General features: G+C 37.1%; 1 protein-coding gene across 1 annotated transcript in view; it reads left to right on the forward strand.

The window, feature by feature from the left end:
- The window catches only part of NAALADL2 (N-acetylated alpha-linked acidic dipeptidase like 2), a 217,548-nt gene that overhangs the window by 170,764 nt on the left and 23,775 nt on the right, over window positions 1–23,009 (forward strand). Inside the window, exons 10-11 of the mRNA XM_085301193.1 lie at window positions 10,205–10,298; window positions 18,133–18,331. Of these exons, the coding sequence (XP_085157319.1) occupies window positions 10,205–10,298; window positions 18,133–18,331 (293 nt within the window). The remainder of the gene's footprint in view (window positions 1–10,204; window positions 10,299–18,132; window positions 18,332–23,009) is intronic.

Here is a 23,009-nt window from a genome sequence, read left to right on the forward strand (position 1 = left end):
AATATTATTATGACTCAGACATGGCTATAAATCTCAATTCTATCTTCAGATAATTTTAGAGTTTTATTGTTTATGTCCCTTACAATTTCCAGGGCCAATCTATAGTACAATACATTCTTCTGAGTTTTCTTCCTCCCTAGTTATAAAAATATTCTGTGGTGAGAAACATTATTTGTTGTGTCTTTATCCATTGTATTCCAGTTACAGCTTTGAAAGATGAAGAAGTTTGTTTTTCAGGTAGATCGGTAGCCTCAGGAGCACGCCAGCTAATTATAAAATACTTCAGTGGGTTCGTCAAACTGACCTGAGATTCCCGAAGGCTCAAAGAGTTTGTCAGACTTGGCATTATCCCCAAGCCTGAGGGAAGCTTGCTTAGTCCCAAACATATTCGTCTTTAATTAAAGTTTTCTTCTTAAAATAAAACAACCAATCTTCCCCACACTTTTTCTTGTTAAGTTATATTATTTAATTACAGGAGGACGTATGATTTAGTAAGTATTTGCTCKTCTTTTTCAGATGTAAATTTCGAATTATTAATCCAAGTAAACTGATTACTGCTTATTCTATGTATCTTGCATGGTATTCATTAAGGATTGAATATTCCAGTTATACAGAATGGAATTAATAAGCTTTTGAAAAAGAAAAGCCATTTGAAAAATTCAGTGAAATTGCATCTTTGAATTATGTCACCAGCAAGAAGCTTAAATACCTTGCTAGCTTGATAACTGTTACGTGAGTGTGTCCCGAGAGCAGAACGTAACACTAATTCAAATAATTGGCTAATAGAGAAGTTGAGCCTCTCTCTGTGGTACTGCCGTGACATGTGTTTCATATCCGGGCATCTGAGGGCAGTCTCCAAATATTATCTATCCATTTCTCCCCTGAAGAGTTGTTCATCTTTATGGGTCTTTTCTGTGAGCTAGATACTACACAGCAGGGTATTCTCAGCTTCCCTTGGATCCTCAGCACTGTGGTTCACTAGTCTCGCTCCCTCAGGGCTAGTCTGTCATCTTTAATGAACTTTCAGTGCTTCAGCACTCACTGATTAGGGTGACCTAAGTGGAAAAATTGACGTATCTGTGCAACAAAAGATGGCAGTAGAACAATACAGAACAGTATTTTTCTCATGAAAACCATTAAATATTGTAGTCTAATTGAGGCTAAGGATGAGGGAGAGGTGGTGGCTTTAATATGTAATGTACTCACGGCTCTTTTCCGAATGCTTATGCTTCCTATGCTGAATTGGCAGTCCAAGTTTCTGCCTCTGATCTGCAAGGAACCATTGCCTTCACCCCTTACTGAAGCTTTTCTTTGGGCTCTTCGACTCCAAGATTCAATTTCTCTTGTCCTTGGTTCTTCCCAGATCTTGCTACCCTTTCTGTAGGGGCTGACCGCTGTCTGGCATACGTGCTGCTTTCAGATTGGGCTCTCAGAAGGCTTCGTAACTGCAAATCAGAGTCAGGCAGAAGGCAGGGTAGTTTGGTGGATAGGGCTCCTGGCATAGCATTCGCTCATCCTCTTCTCACAAGTCTCCACACCGAGTCTGGTCTTCCACATCTTGAAGGTCTTGCTGTGTAATGAGTTCTTAAGGACAGCAGTGTCTTAACRCATCTTAGTACTCAGACACCATGATCATTGATATTGAAAAAGTGCGTATAAATGAAATTGGGATAGACAAGGGAAAATAGAACAAAAAATGTATTGTCAAAATTATGGAAGAAAAAGAASGAATAATGGACATCAAAGAGAATGTCTGTTAGGTACTGAAGCAGATTATGTGCATTATTTTAATTAAGAGCGCCTAATAGTACATATGGTTTCCTTTGAATAATAATTGCGTGGTGATGAGATGTGATTAGAGACTTCTTTTTACGAGTTCAATTAAATCAAATCCATTTCTGTAAATGCGGAGTGATTAAAAAGATGATATCAAAGTCTAAACTGAAAACTATGGTTGAAGCTTCCTATTGCTGATTTATTATTGCACTCCTCTGATGACTGTTAGCCAACTGAGTCTTACGGATTCGGCATGAGAACTGGCTTTACACATCAAACAGAAATTTGGCAAGTACTTTCATCCCCTTGAATGTGTGATCCAAGAAGTGGTCCTGATTCAGTAAGATTCTTRTGTCATGCATGTATCTTGGAGCGTATGAGGAGATACTTTGATCGGTTAGGACTGTAAGGCAGCATACTGTTTGCTATGCTGAGATTTATATTACTGTAAAGCGCTAGTAAATCTGGATGATTGAATGCAGACTTCTACTGTTGCTTTTTTCTTTTTGTAATATTTTTTGCTTGTCATTACTGGCTGATTCTTGAGACAGGCAGGACCCAGACAACTATCTGGCAATTATTAACAAAATTGTCTATTATCTCATCCTATTATGCGTATGCCTCATGAATGAGAAGGGTTGGTTGAGCTAACGTTCTGACTTGAGTCTGAAACACGTGCATAAGTCAGGATATAGTCAGTTGGAGTTTAGTAACAGGTAGCCACTTAGCTGAAGTCTTTAATAGCATTGAAAAGCATGATGATTTCTAGAACTATTGTGTACTATATGTCCATGCTGATAATCAGTGTCATGTATTTTCATGTCAGTACATAGGAATCTATACTGATATATCTKGTCTGTTATGATAGCTAAAATGGCATTTTATTTAAGTATACTTTACAGTTTAAACCAGGAAAAACACCTAACGTTCTTGTTTTAACCTRTATTGAAATGTCACCATTAGTTGGTTGCATGTTTTATCCTCAGATTGCCTGTATTACATATGCAAATAAAGAAAAAAAGTTTAAGGTAGTAAAGATTTAGGCAAGATGCATGTGGTCATTGTTATTAAAGATCTTTGTCTCTGATGTGTGCAAATACATTTTGCTTCATATTTTGCTCTGTGCTTCCCTTTATACTCCAGCAATAGCTAAATCTGTTTCCTCGGAACTGCCTGTAACCAGCTTCAAGCAGTCAACTTTGCCTCTTTACAGAGTCTCGCACAAGTTTCCCCCTTCTCCTACTGTGTCCGAAGTGGGTTCAGAAAATGGAAGCGTTTAAAGGTCCCTTTCGGTGCAGTGACCGTGTCTTGGTTTATGGGAATACTATGTGCAAATTATTGAGATTTAAAACAAAACTTCCTGTTTTTACCGATCTCGAAACCTGCAATTGGTAACCAAGGCAACCTGACTTTAAAGTTGGAGATTTAAAAAACAAACAAACAAACAAAAAAAAAAACTAATGCTAGAACAAACTTCTAAAATTCTTTTTTAAAGATGTAGTGTGAGGGTTTGTAATGCTGTGAAGATGTATATCCTTTGGTATGAGCTCTTTGCTCAAGGTCTTCTGAAGCTCTTAATGCAGAAGGGCATTCTGATGTATTCTTGTGCATGCTCGGAGCTACTCACACTAGGGAGAAGTCTAAGAAGCTTTTTTTTYTWTTCTTTTTTCAAACAAGAGGYCTGAAACTTGTGTCCTTAAGTTGGATCATTTGTGATTTTCTTTGCACCTGAATAGTGTAGAATTTGACAGGCATAAATACAAAATAAATGATTATAAACTCTTCCGGAGGTTRTTGCTGCTTACCTGCATGCATATTTCAGGCATACTCATTTTCTGTTTACGTGCAGAAACAAATAAGAGTACAACCCTTAGAAACTCTCCCTCTGTAATTGCACTTGTGCACTGCTGCGTTTCCCGCGTGAGGAGCTGCCCCCGTGCGGGCTGCGGGAGAGGGGAGCCTTGCTGGCCCAGCCTGGCGCCGGATGGAGGCTCCTCCGGAGCCTCACGCGCGCCTCGCTCGGGGACCTTCTGCCTAGATGGTGTCAGCGAGCAGAAGGAAACAGTTTTACCTAAGTTTAAGCTCCGTCTACCTTTATGGAGTTATAAACTAAGGCATCGGTTATAATGACTCATTAAAAAAAAAATACAGCTTAAATTATGGATGTGTAAATGTCCATGTATTAGTAGATTAACACAAGTATATTAAAATATACGTGAAATATATATTTTTGTACACTTTATATATAATTTAAAATGCAGGAATTTCAAAATGTACGTAGAAGACAAAGTTCAGGAAAGTTTCTTTTTTGTGTGATTTAAGGCTCAGAAGTGAGCTCTGCCAGCTGTAAATGAAATCTATAGGAAAAGTACTTTCAGTGCCTTATATGCTCTGTATTACTAAGTGGGCTTAGGCTTTAAACAAATCAATCACTGAACATTCGAGAATACTTTTGACCTTAATCTCTCAGTGAGTAATCTCATCGTGAGCTATGTAGAAAAAGTTATGTACGATCAGGTATATGGTATAAATGCACGCCACCTTAATAGAATTACTTAAACGTCGTTTCTTGAGCATAGTATACGTACAAAGAGGGAGAATCTGTTTGGTTAACTGATGCTTTTACTTCCCAAYCCCTATTTCCTGCACTGAGAATAAATACCTATGCAAAGATTGGAGGGGGTTTTGAAATAGTGTTTGTAATATTTAAAAGACCTCATAACTTTCATACTTTCCGTGTTCAGAAACAGCTATCTGTTGGGAATTATTATGCTCTAGTTCCCCTACTGTAGCATCATTGTGCTCTTTCTCAGAGAGCCCTCTACTGACCTGAAGTGCAATGTGTTGAACTAAACATCCGATATCCAAATACAGCCCTTGTCCTGAGGTAGGTTTGAATAGGGACAGAAAGCCACCGATGGAATTGCTTAACTTTCTGAATTTCCTGAGTTCAAAGTTCTGAATTTTGTAAAGTTGACAGCTTTTGTTCAAAACAAAGATGTTTATGGGTATATGGCCAGATTTCTATTCTGTTTCTTTTAGCTAATCAGGAGAATGTTCCTGTGTTACTTCAGAGAAATAGAAGGTCAAAGAAGTGATAGTTTTCTCAYGCTCCTGCCTTGATCTGTTCTGGTACATCCTCAGGAAAGTCTGTTAAATTTTTATTGTGATTAGTATARTAATAATAATAACTGTGAAACTTGATTATACAGGAAAATTTTTTTAAGTACATTGAGATGCCAAAGATGCTCATTATTTTTTTCTGAGTCTCACGATTGCTGTYGTTCGTCTCATAATACCAGGTGCTAAAGTCATGTTACTGCTTGGGACTTGTGTTTCATTAAAAAAATCTGCATTTCTCATGCTTACTGTTAAAAAAAAAAGGGGGGGGGGAAGAAGAAGAAAGTATACAGAAATTCTGAATTCTGAAAGAAAAAAGCAGAAAATTCAAAACAAGTTTGAAGGGTGGAGAGGATGGGGAATGATAATTATTATTGCGTTTGCAGTTATTGAATACCTTGTGTGCCCACAGTGCGCGTGGTTGTGGGTAGTGCAGTAGACCCGTGTGTGTAAGATTCCCTACACTACCTCACTACAGCAGATAACATTACATTATCTGCTCTCTGATACGAATTTTTGTGCTTTTAGTTGATCAGCTGTTGCAGTATGCTGAAAGTGCAGATATCAGAAAGATGAAGTGTTTTTAATATACATCAAATACAATAATATAAAAATCTGAAAACAGTACAGTGCAGGAAAGAATAARAGGTATGTCGCAGAAGTATGTGGGTTGAAATGCAAAGGTGTTACCAGGGCACAATTCCAGCTTCAAGGATCTCTTTCTAAGTCACTTGAGCAGGTAAAATTTTGGAGTACAGCACTGCTGAAGAGCGGTGTTCACAAAAGCATRAACATGGCAGTTTACCTGAGTTTTGAAGTTAATTTTGTTTGTAACTTTGCGTGTAAACGGTTCTGAGATGTCTGTTTAGAATTTAGCCCTCTTAATGTAACTCRCAATGTCCTAAGCTATTGCAAGGACAGGTTGAGCGCTTGCACCCACTGAGATTTGCATAGCGCAGAGCCTAGATTTAGTGCACTGTTCCAAATTTCACTGGAGGGGGAAAAAAAAAAAACAGCATGTGAACTTTTTTGTTAAAGAAGCTGCCTGCATACCATATACTGTTGTTTATTCTGGCAGACTGATCTCTGTCATACATAATATTTTCATACCATCATATCCAATAAATATGTTTTCATTTTATTCATCTTGCAAGTTTCTGATCGCATGATAGAGTGGAAGACAGGTTGTCATCCTTGCATTGTCTGTCAAAACCGCGTAACATTTAAGATRCGTCTCTGCAAGACGTACTCTGCAAGACATAGTAGCATCCCCCAAAAGCACAACCAAATCTGTGCAAAAAACTCTTGGCTGAGTGAAGCCTTGAAGTTTTTCAAATCCTGGATTTTTAGCATTCAGATTTTTTTAATTATACATACTAATTAAAATGCTCTGAGCTGTTAGATAGACATTTTAGATACTTGAARAAGCAAGTTGCCATGTAGACTGTTTAACGCACTGACAAAACAGGTGTGACGTATTGACAGAAAAACATTCTGTGTGATAACCCCACCACCGCCGCCACCACACATACACGCACCATTTTAAGTAGATTTTCTCATTTGTAGTGGAAGACATAGGTGCAGTATGTGTACATACATAAACAATCCAGTTTTTATTTTATGACCATACAGTTTTCTAGGCATAATGCAGAGCTACATGTTGTCCCTGACAGCTGAGCTTAAAGTGAATTTAGGTTTTTAAGTTGGGTAGAATCGCAAGAAGAAATAACTCCTAAGTCAGCAGGTTATAATACTTTGGAGGAGGAAGCAGTCCTGAGCTGCATCRTGTGACACTGAATTGTCTTTTAATCACAGCATTTTTTGGAAGGGCTTTTTTGGCTTTTGATAGTGGAAAAAATATCTGAAAAAGATCTGATCAAAGAAATAAAGGCAGGGTTAATTGTTATTTCCTTCCTATAATGATGTTTCAACTGTAAGGTAAAAGATTAAAACAAATGTTACCTTGCATAKTTAATTAATTTAAATCTATTTTGAATATTCAGATTTATTTTGCAAATGCTGTATAATTCTGCAATTATCATTATGTTTTATATTAATATTTATCTCAGAARTAATTGGAATCTCACTAAAAACAGTTTAGTGGAGAATACCTTCCCAAAGTCAAGTGCAATGGCAATGATCTCCACTATTTTTTCATTTAAAATTGTAAAAGAAAAGCATTTCCAAAACAATTAGCATTTGAACTATAACATTTTTCTTTAGACTGGATAATTTTGCATATGTTGGATCAATTACTGTGTRTATTGTGTGTATATTGTTGTGCATAAATGTTATTTGAGAAGTTGTCATTAATGTTACAAACAATTCAGTATGGGAGTGGAATCAACTATGTTGCTTTAACATTTCAGTGTGTGAGAAAATCGTCCTCTTTACTCTTTCCTAAATTATTCTTACCTTTAATGATTTAATAGTTGGGCTGAACYGTTTTTGAAAGGGTAAAAGGGAGTAGAAGCTTATCTTTATTTCTCATGTATATTCAGTGTATACTCAGGAAAACAGTATATCCAAATATATATACTTTATAAAGAAATCAGTGGCCTTTTCTGTCTTGCTGTGTTACRTGGGTTTGATAGATGTTTCTGCAGYGTTATTACTTTGTTCAAGTYGATGCTCTGAGGTTTCCTTTATGTGATTGATTTCTTCCAGGTTAAACTACAAAGCATGTGATTTAATGAACAACCCTGTTACTTGTTAACTAGCATACAAATGTCTATAGTAGTATATACACTGACACTATAAGGTTTCCAAAATGCTTCAGTTGTAGGGTTTTGAGAGTTTGAGATGTATTTGAATGGATAAGATTAAAAAATACTGGTCTTTTGTAGCCAAAAAGCAAAATAAAAATTCTTGAGAAAACAGAAATAAAAGGAAAAACTAACAGCAAAAGCCTGATCCTGTAGGAGATGATGAAAAGGAAGGATGCTGACTGGTATTCTCTTCTTTAATACCCTTTTGATGCATCAGGAAAAAAGAAAAAATTTTTCTGTACTTTTCTTAAACATTGCAGTAACAGATTAAAAAGAATCAGTAACAGCGTATAAATACTCAAAGTGTACTGAAGCCAAGTGTAAATAAATATCTATCATTCAGATGTACTGATTTTTTTTTTTAATAGAAATTGGGAGTCAGAGATGAGTAAAAATATTTAACGTGACATAATAGTTTTCCTTGTGTTTGGACTCCCTTTTCTTTAATAGGATATTATTTAGGAGGTTGGACTAGATGATCTCCAGAGGTCCCTTCCAACCTTACTGATTCTGTGATTCTGTGATTCTATAGTTGTTCTTCCACAGCAATTTACAGGTTGTTAATATTTTGGGCGATTACATCCTGAAGGAGTTCGGTGTAAGGTCAAGGAAGGATTACGCAGGGCGTTAGGTCATTTAGAGCCTGTTGCTTATGGCTGGGTTATACATTGCCCTGTTCTGGATGTGGGTTCCTGCATATCCCTGTTGGCCCTAACAATTTTCATCTCTCTGCTTCCGTGGCACCTCTCTGATACTCCAAAGAACAATGTTTTCCAGTGCTTTCCGGCTCATAGACTTTTCCGTGTATAAGCACTGACAGCAAATGCAATGGCCTTCAAGCATTAGTGTCCTATGCTGTTAAGATGTTTGGAGAAAAGTCATAGGAGGTTAGTGTGTAATATTTTAACATGGATGTCCAAACAGAGTATTTTTCATCTTCCTCCAAGTGCACTCTTAGTTCTTTACTTTTTGTGGTCACATTCTTGACATATCCTCATTCATTCCTACTTTTTTTCTCCTACTGAATACGGTCGTTCTTTTCCTCCTTGCCTCTTGCAGTATTTTATTCTCTAGGTTTAAATATTAATAGTTTAACAATAGGTCTCTGTTTAAATGTAGGTTGCAGTCAGATTCGTAGCATGCTCCTTTAGTCTCCGTACTCAAAACAGTCAGTGGCCAGGTTAAAAAAAGTATTTCTTTTCATGCTTTCTTGAAAGTGTGTTGGGGTTCTATTAATCTTTCTCCAGGAAACTTGTATTTTTGATATTACCTCGTCTTCATCTGCTTTCCCAGAAGGGGGTTTTCCTTTTCAATTGCTGTACTATTGTTTTTAATATCACTTAGCACTGTTGTCTTTCCCCGCTGCTTTGTATTGTAGAATTAAAATGCTACTTTCAGCAGAGCAAATCTCTTATGGCTTTGAAGGATAGATATTATTCTAACCCCTCTAACACCTTGGGAAGTATTGTACAATATGATTCTATTCAGTCCACATTTTTATCAGCATGATCAACACTACCTGCAGCCGTCGTTCCATTTTAGAGTATAGCCCTGCAGCTATTTTTTTCTTTTTGCAATATCAAGGTACGCAGGAGATGAATGAGAGTTTCTTGCATGTTTTTGTCAGTGTGTTTCTATAGCTCCCATGAACAGTGATGGACTTGGCAGCCTGGAGACTGAAATACTCTGTTTAATCACAGGCTAGCTGTAGTATAGCAGAAAAGCACATTTCTGTACGCAGCCCCTGAAACATTTCTGAGGTTTGAGCTGGAGAGTCTTTCCTCTGGAAGGGGGAAAAAATGCCCAGGCCAGTCAGTCCTTGGTCTCATCTCTGTGACTGCTGAAAAGAAGCATTCATGCCATTGAGTTTCATGACGTGCTAATGTGTAGCCTGGCGTGGGCTGAGTTCCCTTCCGCTCATTTGGAAAGTTCTCGCTGAAAATTACTGAGAGAATTTGTTTTGCCCCATTTGGAGGTTGGATATCAGTTTGTGTCAAGTTGTCACTTATCTCTTCAAAAGGTGGTAGGTTTTCAGGTCCCTTAGCTTTTAGCCATATGATTCTTAGCCAAGGGTTTCACATTAAAGAGCGTGTGTGTGTGTGTGTGTGTGTGTATGGGTGTAGATGTATGTATGTTTATGTTCTTACATGTATTTTGAATCAAAATCTCAAAATTTGCTGAATAAAAAAGAAACCCAGGGAAAACAATAAACATTGTTCCTATTTTTAGAAAGAAAAGATGTTTTATTTGACAAAGGGAACCTGAAGCCCRTCAGTATCGTAAGACAAAGGAAAAACCATTGCACTTAATTCTKGTGTGTAGTCATAAATCATAATTCTTTTATACTTGTTTATGTTGTAATAGAGGTTTAAGTCATACTCCTTCCCAAATAGATGCGYTTATGGGGTTTTGTCCAGCTTTCTGTGAAAATCTAGTGTAATAAAAATATGTGCAATTCCAAAAGAAGTGCTGGCTATTAAATCTGTTAGATATTATATGACTCTTCTGTGTTTTTCTTTTTATATATGTATTTTTTTCAGCTGACAGGACAAGTGACTTTGCGAATTGCCAGTGAACCAGTTTTGCCGTTTAATGCCCTCGACATCGCACTAGAAGTTCAGAACAGTCTTAAAGGTAATTTTTGTTAGAGGAATATGTTCTCTGTTTGGCCCTATTTGCTGGGTGTAGGATGAAGAGTGTGATATGAAAGGGTTCCACCAAGATTGTAGAGCTGTTACTACTATTTTATTTGTTCATTTCTGGCTCTCTGTTTTGTCTTGGGGCTTTTGGGGGAGTTCATGATAAAAGAAAAAGTATTGTACAGTCTTTTTGTACTATATTGAGAACAGAGCTTTATTAGGCCTATAGCCCTGGATTTAAGCAGTTTAAGATTGTCACAGTTCAAAGGGTACAGTGGTACATTTGTTTTGTAGCTCATGGCTGTGCTTGTTTTTTCTTCTTTAATACAGTTGGTAGTAACTGATAAGTTGGGAGGAACTTACTTTGTAGGTCATTGCGATGGTCTCTGCTAGTACCCAGACTGCAGAGCAGTAAGCCTTCCTAYGAAGGTTTTTATGAAGAGAATTGTCTTTTTAACTTCAATCCTGAGGGCTAGTGAGGGAGGGGACATCCAGGTTCTCACACTGTCCCATTTCATTCATCTGTGTCTCCCTCCCATTCAGTATCATCCGTCTTCCTCCTCCCATTCTACCCCTTTTCTCATACAGCTACCTCATATCTCAGTGCATTCAAATGAGATTAACTCTCCTTCCCTTTTCTCAGTGACTAGTCGAAAGTAGGCTGGATGTGGAGAGCGTATGAGCAGCTTGGTACCAGGAGATTAAATCTTTTGCAAATTTAGCTGCCAAACTCTAACACAATTCCTTGGATGTGTGCAAACTGAGGTACTTCAGAAGCTGATAGTTTGATGAGAAATGAGCAAACCAAAAGTGGCCAAAGGCACATCCTGACAAGATGCTGTCATTGTTGCCATCACCTTTCCCCCTAATCCATGAAATTTCAAAGCATGCTCCAAAGTATGTTGCTGCTAGGCCCTGGCAATGGGAAAGTATGTGATTTATTTTAACCCAGGTAGAGCTATGTTGTTTTTTCTTCATCTGTGATTATGTCTCAAAAAAATGCCTATAGTGTGCTGAGGCCTTTCAAAAAGAATTTTCCCATTGATTTTATTGTCTGTTGGACTTTCTTGCATTTTATGTAGTTATATCTCAAATACTTGAGTACTTGGGTTGCAGTCGCATGCTTTTCTAGACATCCTCACATAAGTATGAGTGTATCTTGTAATATTTATTTATATTTATATTTCATTTATATATGCTTTCAAAGGACTCAGTTCATAATGTGCTAGGTGTCCTTAGCACCTGTTAAGTTCAAGAGGACTTGAAGTTATTCAGCACTTTATAAACAATTTACTAAATTCAGTTTCAGCTGAATGGCAGATTTTAGGGAACTGTCATCCATGACATGTTTATATCTGGCCTGAGGCCTATTCCTCAGAAAGATTAGGGGAGCAACTGTTAAGCAAGGTATGCTCTCTCCTTCACTTGCACCCCACAAAGACAAGCTACTGCTTTGGGGTTTACCTGCAAAGAAGGGTTGTGGCTGGAGATACGTTTCCTTTTGTGCATCTGCTGATGGTCTGATGTTTAACAGAAAACCGTGGGGGTCATAAATGTCATGAGTTGGGTTCTGAGATTGAAATCCGACTCCCTGGGCTATTCAGGCTATTAAGAACAGAGCAGACAGATTATCTGGTGATAACACACATCCAGAACGAGAAGATTTAGATTTCTTCCTAGTGTCTTGGTTATGTGCTTACTGCATGATCTTCAGCAAATCGTAACTTTTTGCGTGCTAGTAYGACAGTTATTCGTAGTTATTTACACACAGGGATTTTATATGGCTTAATGTTTTAAGTACTTTGAAAATTTAGAATGGAAAGTGTAGTAGTAGCACAAAATAGTATCTTACAGTATCTATCTGCTAGGATGTGTCTGATCACAGATGWGATTTTTGTTTATTAGATTTGTAAATAGGTGACAGTTAAAAAGATTATTCTCCTTTACTACAAGCTACAGTTGTGCAGTGTTTGTGCCTTTAATACATTTAAAGTCAAGATACACTGCAACTTGAATCAAATACAAGAATATCTTGCTAAGCCTTGCATACTATGAAAACTCAATTTATCTTCTGAGATCTGGAGCAGACAAGGCATCAAATCCAGTATGTGAATGATACAAATGGTTGCATTACCTGTAAGCATTTTTATTCAAAACATATTCATATTGTCAGCTGAATGCTTTTAGCACTGTGCAGATTGGACTTCCTCCTTGGAGTCTATCTTGCATGGAATTGAGCCTCATTAAAATTTAGTGTTTTACAGCAAGCTCAGGGGATTGATGACAGAGGTGTTAAAGCATCTCGTTATGGATCAAAAGCCTCTCTCTAGCTTTGCACCTGACTGACTCAGCAATAACAAGTTCAACATGCAGTTTGCAAAGAGAAAGGTAACCAGCTGTGATGCTAGCCATGTCTGTCACTTAGCTGCTGTTAGCTACAGAAGCTGACACAGTTTCATTATTAAAACTCACTGGACCCAAGTAGGCACTGYGGACTTTCCAAAATAGCTCTGTTGCCCCAGCCTTAGATTGTCGTTGAAGTAGCACCAGGCCCATGTGTTAAGATTCCCAAGTCATGGATTTCGTCACAGGTCGGAGAAGCTGCTGAACAAATTAGATAAGCTCCAGCCATGATTTAGAGCTCTTCTGTTTCCTCAGTGCCAGTTGGATTTATATTCCCATCAGTTAGGCCCTTTCTTCTCCCCAGAGCGGATTCAAGTTTTACAGATGTTACAGTAGCTAAAGTACTTGTGATAGCAGGCAATGTTAGTGGAAGTTAAGAAATATTCTGTTTTATGATAAGCGGTTTCTGTGAAGGTTTGCATGATTTTCCAAAGCCCTGGCTCAACCTGTGCATTTCAAAACATCAGTCTGAACTTTCAGTTCTTAAATCAACGCAGAAATATGACATATTTTTGTCATTTGTTTGATGGCCTCAAACTCATTGCCTACAGCTGTCTGCTAGTCTTCAGCTTGGGATCATTTTTACTTGACCATATTTCTTGGGGGGTGTATGGTGCTTTTCAGAATTACTTCTGCAGCTGTCTGTAATGTTCAGTGAGTTTCCCTCTCATTGTCTCCGCTCATAATTCTTGACTCCTGTAAAGGTGAAAAATTCGGCAGTTACTTATCATACAAGACCATAATGATGAAAATACCTACTTTGTCAGGAGACTGACATCTCTTCAGTGTCCTTTCAAGGATATTATGTATTAGTACTGGCAAACCTTCCATCAAGCCTTAAAGCAACGTAGAAAAATACATTTGCCATGGATAAAGCATTTGGTACTGAAGAGTAAGTATAGGCACCTGTTCTGTATCAGTGGCCTATGTATGGTTCATRAGCTCTGTACAGTGGCATCGATAACTTCTTCTATATTGGCATGCATTATAATGGGGTACAGCATGTCTTTTTAGCAGCATGACAGCCTCTCTKAAAAGAGGCTTGTTGTAGCAACAACAAATTGGTTTGCTTTGGCCGGTAGTAATCAGGGCAGCAAAATTCAAGCTGATGGCAACATATTCTTTGCGCTGAGGAGATCTGTGGATTTGTGTTTCTGCCTCCTTTAGGSTACAAAGCTTTCACATTCAGATTTTCCACTGCCAGGGCTGATCGTCCCAGTTTTGMACAGCATGAAAAATCCTCCTAGTGAATATGACAACACACTCTAGCCAATCTTGATTGCCCAAGGTAATCCAAACCTGAAGCATTTTTTCCTCTCACTCACACACAAACGCATGTTCACACACATTTGTGGAAAGTGAGTGCCATGCCTTAAACTCCTGATTTTTCAGTGCCCAATCGTTCATCTTTAAGTATGCCTGGGCAAGTACATTGATACCAGAAGGCACAAACATGATTTAAAAATGTTAAATCTCTAGTATTACCTTTCATAAGAGTTACATAGGGAAAGGCTATTGTATTCAATCCATTTGTAAAAATAAGAATCTATTTGATGTACCTTGTTTTCGAATAAAAAACAGTTAAATTTAGCAAATGTAATGAAATTCAACACTATAATTCAGCGATCAACAGCATACAGGCTCTTGAGTCACTTGTGCTTGCAATTTTATTTATTTAACAACTAAACAAATAGCTCAGATGATTCATCATGATTCATATGGGGGAAAGGACAAAGAATAGAAAATACAATAAAGTGGGGTTGTTTTCTCTTGAGTGAAGTAACACTTGCAATTTTTTCTTTTGTCTACAGAGATGTCACAAGATGTTTAAGGCATTATTAGTTAATGCATCTTTTTCTTTGAAAACCATTTGCCCTTCCACTCCCAGCTTCTTAATTTGTGCAAAGCATAAATTGCACTTGGCAGTGAAGTTCAGTGTGTTGTGATTTAAAAAAATGCCCTTAAAGCTATGTCCTTAGTTCTCTGTGATAGTCTTAGACAGTTCCAGGTTTTGTAGTGAAGTATTTAAAAAAGAGTCTGTGTGGTTGTAATGAGCGCAGTTTTAGAGAGTGATGTAAGCAGTGCTTTTCCTTATGACTGTAAAATAAAATGTATGGGTTTAGGGGCAAAATGCCTCCTATGGAGAAGCACTGGGAGCATGTATTGACTTTTTATATTTAAAAGAGTGGTCTAAATGGCTTCATTTCCAAATACAGAATGGTGCATTTTCACTTTACYTTACCTTTCCTGTTGAAAAGGCATAGCTGACATTTACAATTGCTTATATCATAGTTGGAATAAAACTTATAAATATTGTATGAGACTTGGAATATGAAATGCTCCGTTGAAACTAAAACAGTCTTTTTAATAGGGTGAATTTTAAAATTTCGGTACTAACACAAGTCCCAGGGTAAGGTATGCACAGTACCTTGTATATGCACGAAAATTGTAAGAAGGTCATCAGCTGCACAGGTTATTTGCCCTGGATCATCTCATTTTCTTCATCGTGATGTGTGAATATCATATATGCTTGAGGCAGCTAAGGGATTGTTTTATTAGTTTTTACGGAGAAAACCTATTCTAGGCAAAATTTACTGTCTTGAAAATCACTCTATGCCATACTGAATAGTGAAGAGTTTGTTAAAGTTTTTTATCGAGACACCTCTGTTTYGTAGTCCCATTCTAACTCACTGTTAGAATGCTTTTATTAAGCAAAAGAAAAGAAATGGAAAAAACAAGTAGTAGAATGTAAAATGCTGAGGAAGACTTATATTTAACAAATATTCTTAATTCCCTCCTGGCTTAATTGTAGAGAATTTTTACTGGGGAATCACCATACAGAATTTTTGCCAGGTAGTCTTCTAGCATAGGTCTAATTACTAGATGGGTCTAGCTACTATCTATCTAGTCTTAAGTGCATATTTCCTCCAGAAGAAGAAACAATTTTTTGCAATTCTCTTAAGAAAGAATTAGCAACCTTGAATTTGTTCTGTCTTTCACTTCTTGCACCTATCTGATAGCAGATCTGCTAGGTGAGTTTGTTGGAAAGGAAATAATTGCTATCCAGCTGGGTTTTAGTCACATTGTTGGGTTGATTCAAGCATACGTTTATCAACATTAAAAATGAAGTTTGTATGGAGACATCCTAGACAGAGCTATATGTTTAAAAGGCAGTATCATACAAGGTGCTGCAGCCTTAAATAAAATAAAAATCACTTAACAGTATTTTATAAATAGAATGACGCAGTAATTTTGTAAAAATGTTTCAAGAAACAATTGTGCGAAAAATARCAAATGTTGAGTAAACCTGGGCCAAAACATGAATTTTCCTTTTCTTTTCATTTGCATCAGTAAGCAGGAGTTGGATTCTGAGCTTATTAGCAGAAAGAGATGAGTTCTAAGTAAGGAAAAGGATCTAATGAAAGAAAATTACGTTATGAAGATCAGACTTCTGTTAGTCTGTAAGTTCACCGGTTAAATTACTGCACTTACAATAAGATTCTCAGTTTAATGGAACAATTAAACTGCCATTTGATCCTTTAGGATGATTAAACAAATAAGCAGRAATAAGACTTGACTTTAGATTTCTATGGATTTTTGGACACAAATCTGAAAAAAMTCAGAKTTGAAGGCTATTGCTATTTTGCAAAGTATATTTCCAAATATGTCAAACTTACATGCTTGAAAAATCTTTTTCTAAGGCATCAACCAAACTTAAACAGATTTTTGAACTACTTCAGACTGAAATGGAAAAATACCAGGCCAGAACATCACGATACAGTGTTGCTTGTTGTCCATTCTAATTAGGGAGAGGTGGACTGGTCAGAAGTCRTTTATAAAACAACCTTGTCTCAAACCAAGACTGATGTAAAACATCTTATCTCTGTTCCCAGTTCTCACAGGAAGTTTTTTTATTATTTGTTGTATTTTGAAATTCGCCTTTGCAGTTCAGTAAATCGGGCAATTTCTCCCATGCCGGCCTCTGTCCCTCCACGATAATGTATTTTAGATCGTTTCGTATYGTGCTACATTGGAATGTGTTAGTCAGGTGAATGACTGGAGTGCTCAGAGGATCTGTGAACACCTTTCCCTTTGCTGAAGTGTATCCAACAGCAAATCTCTTCTTCCATTCAGGAGGGAGAACATGTCTAGTTCAGGGGCCTCCTTGAACAACTTAGTTTTTCTATTCTTGTTACATACCCTGTTGGACTCAAACTATACATACCCTGTGTATAGTTTGAGAAATAAGTTGATGCTCTCAGTTTACCATTTCTGATCTCTCCGTTTATCCATTGGACAAGGAATTTTAACACACATTTAACTTGTGTCTTAAACTGCCTGTTGAGGTTAATGATCTCCATCAGTAAGATACCAAACAACTTTAAAAACTGGATGATTTGTTTTAATTAAATCATCATTTTAAAGCTTTAGGGATATTTGAATTTTCCTTAATAGGCGAAGTGAATCCTGGTCTTAAAGACCACGTGACAATTTTCCATTCTGGATTTTTTTTTTTTTTTGATGACTTTGCATCAGATTCAGACTCCATTTTCTTTCTCCATGTGCTGACATAAATTTGACAATCTATGCACGCATTGGGAGAGGAGAGCACGCTGTTCCCCTGCACTACAGGTGGGTATATACTGCACACTGAATAGGCTCCAATTTATGCATTACGTATTTCTTTCTGGACTGTAAATCAAGAAATGTCTAAATAGTAGTGTGCTTCAAAGTGCTCTAAGTTTTATTGTTTTGGTGTCTGTGTAGGATTATGAACATAGTAATAGTTAACGATGATTTTGAAAATACTGACTGGCTTAGAATACGTGTTTGGATATAAACTGAAGCGTTCATTGGCTCATTGGTGTGTGATTTAAATGATTATCTGTTAAATTAGAAGGAGCAATTTCAGATCTTCTACAAGTGCTGTTAACCCCTAGGATTCTAAAATGATGGACAAAATTCAATTAAACTGTGCATATTGGGATTTTCTATGCACTGGTCGTTATTGAATTTGAGCACAAGCCTCTTTCCTGCTTTAAAATTTGGGAGCAATAGTGTCAGAAAGCACCGAATAAGTACTGTCTCAGAAGCAGACTCTGTGGTTACTGATATTTAACCATAACTTCCTGTGCAACTCTTTTTTCAATGGTAGATTCCAAGTAGGTTCCAAAGGAATTCCACGTAGTTTATGAGATTCTTAAATATCACAGCAGAAATTAATCCTCTGTAAAAAAAGGTATCAGAATGTATGCACCATGATCTGTGTCTTTCCTTGATCCATTACATGATTCTTACAAGGGAAAATAGGGCCCAGGCTTTAATTGCACTATTTTGTAAGTAAGAGTATTATTTTGTAAGTAAGAGTAACAAGTGGTGTTCTCCGATTCACTTGTTGGTAACTCTCTTTCTCCTTTTGTTCCTAGGTGATCAAGTAGACACTCATCAGTTGCTTGCAGTGGCATCACGTCTGAGGGACACTGCAGAACTGTTCCAATCAGATGAGATGCGTCCAGCTAACGACCCCAAGGAGAGAGCACCTATCAGAGTCAGGATGCTCAACGATGTGCTGCAAAGCTTGGAGAAAAGCTTTATTGTTCGACAAGCTCCTCCAGGACTTTACAGGTATGGTGTTCCAACATGTTTTTTCATTCACCTACTTAAGCTAAAATGGTAATCTCCTGCTGCTTGATTTACAAAACTGTCATGCTCTCTTGAAAATACATCAGTRAGAATCCAAGATTAAAGCTATTTTTTTTTCCTATTTCATCCTTTCAGCAGGAAATATAAATTTGTTACAATACTGGAGATCATTATGATGCTGCAGTGTAGCACTTCTCTCATGACATCACTGCTAACAAGATGTACTATATGATGGCAGCTCATGCAGCAGGAAAGATATGTATGTTAGTACAGTAAGCTTTCAAAAGAAGAAAATATTTTGAAGTCTAAGAGTACTTGACAAGCTCCACGTACATTTTATTAAAATCTCTTTGCATATTGTTGAAGACTTGGAGTTGCACAAGATCCTATGTGCCATTCTTTAACAAATTCAATTATATAGCAGTGTTCTTTGGAGCTTTTTAGTCAAGTAAGGGTAGTACAATGAAGAGAATGGTAGGGCCTTAGTCAGTCACCATTCATAWCATCCTCTGAACTTCAAGTTATTCTTTAATATGTATTCAGCAGTTTTGCCCAAATTGATTTTAAAATGCCATGATCACTTCATCTTTTACTTTCTGAGAAAGAAGTCTGCAGGTCTGTATCTCTCCCCATAGATCCCTCTACAAAAAGCTTTTGGTCATCAGTAGCTTCACAAAAGTGTTAAAAGAAAGAATAGGCCAATTCTGCACAGCATAATGCCTGGCCCTGCGACTGCACGACATAAATAATAGAGCGTATGTATTTGCTTGAGTACAGTCTCTGGAAGATTGTATTGCAGCCCATCAATGTAGTGTTTTATAGCATGACCCCATGGATCTGTGTTGCATGCCCTCGTCCATAGAATGAGGGCATGCAGATTATTTGAGGTTACTGGGCCTATTGGGATAGTTTTGAAGGACTCTGCAGCCGTATGAAGCCACTGTGTGATCTGTACCGCCTGTTAGGAGGGATCCTCAGGTAGAACTGTCCCTAAAGCCATAGGCAGGTTTTCCTTTAAGGAGAACCAGTGGGATAACTCAAAAAATTAGTTTGAAAGTGAACTAGCATAAATATACAGTAGACGATCAGGGGACCAGGGCGCTAGAGTGAATGAGGGATCAGCATTACTAAGCACTGTAGATATACCTACTGACAGAGTTAACTAAAGAGGTAAAGAAATGCTTTCTGGCAGCTAGTGGAAAAACACTGTCAAATGTCTTGACTAAATTGCTACAAGCTGTTGTTTCAATTGGGTCCAAAATAGATGGAAGAGAGATTTTGGAAGAAAAGTAGAAAGGGATGGCATTGGGAGGAAGAGATTTTTTCAAGCATTAGGTGTGGTCTAACTAAAACAGAAGACTGAAAAAGGTACATATGGTGAATCCTACAGAGTCATTGAATAAATACCTAGGGCTATAATAAAGAAAATACAGTAAAATTTTGAGAGAGATTAATTTATTTTATTCCTTCTATGATTGAATTTATAATACAAAGAAATAGAGAAAAGTGGGATTAAGTGAAGTCTAATATTCCAGATTTAGCAGTGSCTGTTTTGCTTCTTTGAACTGGTATGGTGTTGCAAAGGACTGATGACGCTGCTCAACATGATGTGACAGTGTCTCATCACAACAACACATTGCTGAATTTGGCCTGGTATATGCACTTGTTCTTTATTTGCAAAAATAATATGTTACCAAAACTTGGGATTCCAATGCAAAGGTACAAAGGACCCCTAATGTTTCAGTTTTTGCATTAATTGTCGTGTTCTTTACTCATCAAGATGTAATTGCTAGATACGCAGGTACAACGTAAATTAAATTTTTCACCTTTCTACTCTCAGCTGTACTTCAGCACAGAGTGCAATATCCCCACTGGCAAAGTAAATAGTGTGGAGGTAAAAGTTCTGTATTTTTTCCCCATCTTTATTTCATTAATTTGATGCAAAGTATAACTGTRACCATGAAGATACTTCACAGTTTGTGGCAGCACGTTGGATTTGGCTTTACTTGGAAGTATTCTACCTAACATCAGCTGTGCATGTAACAACAGTAAAGTACACCTTCTGTATCGTCTTTCAGATACTTATTTAGAATGAATGTATTCTTCCCCCATAGCTTTTGTCTCCTTACTTAGCATACTGTGCAAATGGATTTTAGTCCTGTGTGTTTGATACCGCTCCTGCTAATGTGCTCGTGTACCTGTCTCCTAACGTTGAAGGAACCTCAGCCAGCTTGTTATAGCTACTCCGCAGGTGACTCCCTCCCCTTTCACTCCCACCCCAAATAAGACCATGTAGAGCTCTGTATTTATGAAGCTAGCATTTAAAAAAGTGTGTTTTGATAACTTTTAATTATATTGTTTACTGCAGTACAGACATAGCTGGTAGTTAGAATAGGGGTGTATCTACAAAGGGAGACATGATAATAGTATACCTGTTCTATCTTAACCTTCAAAATTGCTTTGCTGACACTCAGAGGAGAAACACTTCAAGAATGATGGTTATTCCATCTCCTTGCAAGAGTACTAAAACTCAGGTTGATGCGTCTTTGCTGATATTGCCATACTTATTGGATAGATTATGCTACCACTTGCTGTGGAAAACTCTTGTTTGTAGGTACTGCTGAGAGACCCAAACTAACCTTCAGATCTTTGAAAAACTCTGATGCAAGGGTTATTCATTTGGAAACTCAGAATATGTTATCTTGAGTCAAGGAGATGTAACAGCATGGAACTTATTTTATTGTGTCATTTTTCAGAGTAGAAACTACTCTGGGACAAGAGATAGCCGTATAACTGAGGTAGGTTTCTCACTGAGCTAACAGTAGTGTAAATATGCACCCTTCACTCTTCTAAGGCCATCTAATGTGACTAGAGCATCATAGAGAGAGGTGTGAACAACAGTTATGACAGTGATTGCAATGCAGAGTAGAGTTGTGCRAGTTAGCTTTAAATTACGTTAGTATTCTTGGAGCTCCAGCCAATTTACTGTGCCAAGGTATGTAATTGTAGCGTGGGTACACCTTTAATGTAAATAGAAGCAAGGACAGTTGAAAGATTTCTGATTTCTTTTCCTGCCATTAACAATCTTCAGTGCAGTTTTGCTGTTTGGAAAAATTGATCTAACAATATGTCCTTATTTGGGTTATTCTCACATTTCAGGAATTGGAAGTCCTGTGAAGCWTTAATTGATGTAATTGTATAAACGTATTTTGTGTTCTGAAGCTATAATTGAATAGTATCACTGGAAAACTAGAAGTACTTGAAAAATCTGACATACTTTTTTGCTTGGGTAACTTTAAACTTAGAAAAGGCATTTCTTTTTGTAATTTGATAAAGAAAAAAAAAACAAAAAACTTGTCTCACAGCTGGGACCTTGTACGCCATGTTTCAGCCCAGTGGGAAAATTGATGGGCAAGTTATAAACCCCTGAAATAGTGGTTTGTAATGGAAATGCTGGCAGCCCTTTAACTATACCAGTGCAGGCAGTGCAGCAATAAATACTATACTTCATCTGTAAACAGAAATTTAGGATGCAGTTTGCAGCCTTGACCTTCAGGCTCCAACTGTGTTTAGATCATTAAGATTCCATAAATACTGTTATTTACAGCCTTCTGAAGGAAGAATTTGTGTGCACAGTAAAGCACGTATTCTTCATGAAAAAATGATTGCTTCCTGTATACCCATTTGGGCTCATATTCTCAACCTCAATCAAAGTACTTGACAAAATTTGCTGAAATTTAGACATCATTTTTAGGCTTGTGCTTGTCCTGATTCGCAACTCTTTCGATCTATACTATGTTTTCTCTTCTAGGAGTTGAATTAAAAAGAAAAGTGATTTTTTTGCTTTATTGAGAGAGGTAGGTTGCAACCTACTTGTGCCTATCCACTAAAAGGGGAGTAATGCATCTTTTCTATATCTCATTTTTATGGTTTGTAAGCTCGCTGATATAGCTGTAGTCCCTTACTGCGTATATGTGCTTAATGCAATAGAACCGTCTTTGCAGCCAGTGCAGTAAGGCATTATTCTGTCATGACTGATACATTATTCATCGATAACGAGCGATGAAATAATTCAGAGTTACCAAATAGAGTTCAAACGTCTTTGACTTCTGATAATTATGTTAGGATATCCTTATTAAATTTAAGTAATGGTGATTGACGTTGACAGGTTGTTCAGTATAGTGTAAGTAAACACTGTGGTTCAGGTAATTATCCTTCTTATCTGAACTTCGTGACATTGAACTGAAAATTTCACAAGAACATATTTTGCCCATGATTTTCTATTTCCAGCTGAACTGGAAATAGACAAGTGCACCTTTCATCRGCATATTTTAGTCTAATCCAGAAACTGTACAGAATGAAAAATGATAGTTTGAGGATTGTTATCCTGCTTTGCGAAGGTTAATTTCAAGCTTGATTTGAGGTTATGATTCTGAATTTTATTGTGTCTTAAGAATATATCTTGATTCCCAATGGTAACCCTGAGTAGACCTTCTGTTTTCAATATATACATTTAAGAATAAAATAGGATAGCTTTTGGTTACTTTTCGTTAATCTTCCTTTGTTTCTCATTACAGTTAGCATAATATTGAAAATTTTSTGATTGATATTTAGTCATTTCTGATAGCGTGATCAGTAAAGGTGTTGTGTATATTTGTTT

The sequence above is a fragment of the Rhea americana genome, unplaced genomic scaffold (genome assembly GCF_003343005.1).
Source record: "Rhea americana isolate MKP2758 unplaced genomic scaffold, rheAme1 scaffold_174, whole genome shotgun sequence".
Classification (NCBI taxonomy): domain Eukaryota; kingdom Metazoa; phylum Chordata; class Aves; order Rheiformes; family Rheidae; genus Rhea; species Rhea americana.